The sequence below is a fragment of the Scylla paramamosain genome, chromosome 8 (genome assembly GCF_035594125.1).
Source record: "Scylla paramamosain isolate STU-SP2022 chromosome 8, ASM3559412v1, whole genome shotgun sequence".
In the NCBI taxonomy this organism is placed as follows: domain Eukaryota; kingdom Metazoa; phylum Arthropoda; class Malacostraca; order Decapoda; family Portunidae; genus Scylla; species Scylla paramamosain.
This window is the reverse complement of record NC_087158.1, coordinates 25,182,040-25,187,039: the sequence shown is the minus strand read 5'-3', so window position 1 is coordinate 25,187,039 and position 5,000 is coordinate 25,182,040. Positions and strand designations below refer to the sequence as shown.

The following is a 5,000-nucleotide window of genomic DNA, read 5'->3' as shown; positions in this document are numbered from 1 at the left end:
AAGTTTGTGGTGTTGTCAGCGATGATAACAGGCGGCGTCTGTGTAGTTCCTTTTGTTGTGTGTTTTTTTTTTTTTCTGCTGGTGATGAGAGGCGAGAGAGTAAAGGGACGATTGAGGACTGGTGCTGGTTTGGAAGCGGAGGAGGAGGAGGAGGAGGAGGAGAAGGAGGAAGAAGAGGAGGAGGTGGATAGGGAAAAGGAAGAATCGAGATTGCATTATTGAGTTGTGGTTAGCTGGAAGAGTGAAGGAGAATGCTGAAAAGATAGCACTGGGAGGGAATGTGGCTGAGAATCGATAGCGAAGGGTGGTGAGGCAGGCGACTGTGTGAGGAAAGGACATCCCTGTGTTGGTGGTGGTGGTGGTGGTGGTGGTGGTGGACAATGTGATGGCTAAAGTAACTAGGATTTCTATTCTTATCTCTCTTGCTGGCTGGTGTGGTCTCTTGACGTACAGTAGCAAAGATTTGTCAGCTAAATGAAATAACACTTGTTTGGTATTTCTGTTTCCTGCAGTGTATTTCTCTTTTCCTCCAGTTTTCTGTATCTCCTGTTTCCCATTATCTCTTTATCCCTCGTTTCCTTTACCTTGTTTAATTTTCCTTTCCTTTTGTCACTCGTTCTAGTTTTCTCAGTTTCTAATCCTTGCTGTGTATTTCTCGTCCATCCTTCTCTTTCCCTGTTTCATTGTCCTCTTTCTGTTCCTCTATTCACATTAAAATCTCTTCATTCTCTCTTACCTCTCTCTCTCCTCCCATCCCCTCTTCAGCCACTATATTCCCCATCCCTTACACCTTTCCTTTCTCTCTCTCCACACCGTTCAATTTTTCATCCCTTTCTCTACTCTCCTTATCTTTCTCCCTTCCTCCCTCCGTCGCATCCTCTTTTCTCTCATCATATTCCCTCTCTCCATTACCTACTATTAAATTCTTACTTTTTAATTTTTATACGACTATTTCAAGGCTCTTCCCTCTCGTCGTTTCGCCCCATTCTCTCTCTCTCTCTCTCTCTCTCTCTCTCTCTCTCTCTCTCTCTCTCTCTCTCTCTCTCTCTCTCTCTCTCTCTCTCTCTCTCTCTCTCTCTCTCTCTCTCTCTCTCCTTTCATGCTTCAATCTCCGTTTCTTGTTTCGTTTCCCTTAACATAACTCCCTTGTGCTCTAGTAGTTGAGTATTGAACTTGATTTTGTGGCATTAGCTCTGTATGTCAGTTCTCTTGATGCTGTGATGGCACTAATGAGCACACAAGTGGAGGAGTACAGGAATGGATTAGTTCGTTAACCCACAATGCTCTTGGAAGTGTATGTCGTACTTTAAGGTCTGGGCAGAATATACGCTCCTTACGTTATTGCCGCGTTGTCAGAGTATACACAAGGGACGTGAGGGGGAGAATGTATTATCTCATTATAATAATTGTCTCAAGAAGCTAGGGTGTCGTCCTTTAGCGTCTCAACGACCTCAGCGGCCCCTACCAATGTGCTTGTGGCTCTTATGTCACCTGGTGTGCGGCGAGGAGATTGCATTGGGGGTGCAAATGATTTTTTTGGGGATTATTTGTACATAGAAACAACAACCTTTGCTCGCGCGAGTGCGTGTACGTGTGTGCGTGTGTGTGTGTGTGTGTGTGTGTGTGTGTGTGTGTGTGTGTGTGTGTGTGTGTGTGTGTGTGTGTGTGTGTGTGTGTGTGTGTGTGTGTGTGTGTGTGTGTGTGTAAATCCTGTTAAATGAGTGTTGCATGAACTGGTGCCTGGTATAAGGCTGATGAGTCTTATATACTAACTGCGACTTTTTCCCCCAGGTGGCCGTTGTGGTGGTGGCCCTGGCGGCCTGCGTCGTGGCAGACAAACCCTCGGGGGAGGTAAGTCCATCTGTCCCGCTGGGGAGAAGAATACTTAGGAGGAGCAGATGACCTGAGCACACTGCACTCAAGTTCGGTAGGAGTGGCAACGAGCATTGTCAGCATAGTGTGATTAAATGAATGATTGATCTAACCTCGCCATAAGAACTGGCCCATATACCGCCGCTTGGCAACTTTTATTTTAAACAGTACAAATCACTGGCTGAAGTATAAGCTCGATGATAAAAAGAAGAAAATTAGACAAGGTTCTAAGCATAGTATATAGTAATGGTGTGCTGTTCATGATTGAAATCCATGTTGCAGGTTGCCAAATTAATTCATAGCTGTCGCCTCACGGTAGTTGGACTGTAGTCTGTCCTTCCATCAATGTTTCATTTTAGGATCTTTGAATCTCTTGCACAATTACAGGAATATAAAGGAAAATAATTGATGAACATAAACTGATATGGTGAATGAAACATTTTCTGTTACTAAACTGAGTACAGGCTAAAATATGATCCACTTTTAGGGAGAAAAATCATTAAAAATTAAATTAATTATATTTATGTAATTCGCATAGCAGCTTTATCAGTTTGCATGCAGAGCCACAAGCCAGGAACGCGATACCTTACTCCTAACTTTCCCTCAGGTCATTTCCCGCACTGTTTCCGTCAAGAGTCGCGATCGAGTATCCAGCGTCATCTCCCACTTCACCCCCGCCGACCACAGGTACGAAGCCACTGGGAGCGTGCTGATTGAAAAGGAATCTGCCGAGGCTCCCAGACCGAACTTACGAACCTATAGCCCTCCAGTCGCCTCTGCCCCCGCCAAGCCCGCAGCACCGCGAGGACCTGCTGCCAAGGCTTCTGGGGCAGCCCTTACTCGCACTGTCAAGGTTAAGACACCCGTGAGGATTCCAACTGTCATATCTCATTTCGTCCCCTGCCGATCACAGGTATGAGGCAGAGGGCTCTGTCACCATTGTCAAGGGATCTGCTGCTGCCGCACGGGGCTCCTCTTCACGTGGTGCTGGTGCTGGCGCTCAGTTTCACATCCCAGCCTGCACCACCCCGCGAGGTCAAGGTAGTGCGCAAAATCAGTAGACCAACACAGTCTTTCTCATCTGCCTCTTCTTCTTCCTCTGACAAATTGGCCCTGACGAGGACTGTGTCCGTCAAGACCCCAGAAAGAGTGCCCACCGTCATCTCTCACTTTGTTCCCGCTGACCACAAGTATGAGGCCACCGGCTCCGTCACCATCCGCAAGGGATCCCACAGCTCCTCAAATGTCGCCAGCAGCTCGTCTAGTAGCCAGGCTCAGTTTGTGTCAAAACCTGCCCCTGCTCCTCGCCCGCGTCCTGCACCTGCCCCTAGGCGTCCTGTTGAAGCTCCTCGGCCTAAAGTAACCACAAGTGAGTCGTCTTCATCCTCCTCCGCCGCTGACAGGTTGGCGCTGACAAGGACTGTCTCTGTCAAGAGTCCCGAGAGGGTGCCCACTGTTATTTCTCATTTCGTCCCCGCCGACCACAGGTACGAGGCTACTGGCTCTGTCACCATCCTCAGGGAATCTCAGGGATCAGCAAGAGGGTCTGTGGGTGGGTCATCTTCTTCAAAGACCCAGTTTGTAAAACGTCCTGCTGCCCCTGCCCCTATCCCTGCTCCTCCCCGTCAGGTTGAAGTTACGAGAAAGGTCAGCGGACCCGCCCAGACCTCATCTTCCAGCGCTAGCAATTTGGCCCTGACCAGGACTGTGTCTGTCAAGAGCCCCAAGAGGGTGCCGAAGGTCATTTCTCACTTTGTCCCCGCAGAACACCAGTATGAGGCAACTGGCTCCGTCACAATCGTCAGGGGGTCAGAAGGCTCTTCCAGGAAGGTTTCAGGAGCATCGTCCTCTCGTGTGGCGGCCGCTTCCAGCTTCAAACCTGCTCCCAAGCCAGCCCCTCGCGTAGAAGTTGTGCGCAAAGTTAGCCAGCCTGCGAGGTCATCATCTTCCTCTTCTGCCTCCTCCTCTGCCTCCTCTTCTAATGCTGGTTTGGCCTTGACGAGAACCGTGTCCGTAAAGAGTCCTCAGAGGCAGTCATCTGTCATCACTCACTTCCTTCCTGCTGAGCACAAATATGAAGCCACCGGATCCGTTACCATCGTTAAGGGAGGCCGCCAGTCGGTCTCCGGCCAGAGGGCATCGAGCGGCAGTGCGTCATTTGGTACCGAGCGTGGATCATCGTTCTCTGCCTTCAGTCAGGCGTCTGGAAGTGCATCAGGACAAGCATCAGGAAGCAGGATTTCATCTGGACAAAGTAGTGGAGGGTTCTTTGCTGCCTCTGCATCGTCTGACAAGGCTTCTGGCAGCGAAACCTCATTCGGCGCTTCTCAGACATCTTCAGGCAGCGGCAGCCGCGCATCTGGCTCAGTAGGCCAAAGCTCCAGCGGCAGAATTTCCTTTGGTGCCAGTCAGGGTTCTTCCGCTGGGTCCTTTGGTCAAGCCTCCGGGAGTGCAAGCAGGTTTTCAGGCAGTCAAAGCTCATCTAGTTTTGCTCAGAAAGCATCCTCCTCCAGCTCAGGCAGGCAAGATTATTCTTCAGCAAGGAAACAAGCATCGTCTGCAGCCTCTTCCAGTTCAAGCTTTGGTGCATCGGCCTCATCAGCATCTGCTCAGCGGTCCCAAGCATCAGCGTCTGCTCAGCGGAAGGCACAAGCAGAAGCTGAAAGCCGGGCCCAAGCAGAAGCTCAGCGCCGGGCCCAAGCAGAAGCTCAGCGCCGGGCCCAAGCAGAAGCTCAGCGCCGGTCCCAAGCAGAAGCTCAGCGCCGGGCACAAGCAGAAGCTGAAAGCCGGTCCCAAGCAGAAGCTCAGCGCCGGTCCCAAGCAGAAGCTCAGCGCCGGTCCCAAGCATCTGCTGCAGCTGCTGCCGCTGCACGAGACTCATCTTCCGAAGAATCCTACAGCTACCAACTTGCGGAATCCTACCGAGGCGGCAGCTCAGTCAGTGCTGCTGAACTCCTTGCTGAACTTGAGAGCTTCAGAGAGGACGCAGCAAGGTCTGGTGTGAAGATCACCCAAACCAAACAATCAGGAAAGGACGACGGCAGTGTAAGTAGTATTCCCCAGACTGCTGGGTAAACTGGCGTTTGTACATAGAGCTGATATTACCTCAGTGCCGCGTTCCCGTGCTG

The 5,000-nt window shown here is 50.6% G+C and overlaps 1 protein-coding gene across 1 annotated transcript in view; it reads left to right on the top strand.

Annotated features, from left to right (window-relative positions):
- LOC135103026 (uncharacterized) overlaps nt 1-5,000 on the top strand; it is a 36,693-nt gene that overhangs the window by 26,798 nt on the left and 4,895 nt on the right. The window contains 3 exon segments of the mRNA XM_064008888.1: nt 1,792-1,851; nt 2,480-2,782; nt 2,785-4,917. Coding sequence (XP_063864958.1) covers nt 1,792-1,851; nt 2,480-2,782; nt 2,785-4,917 — 2,496 coding nt within the window.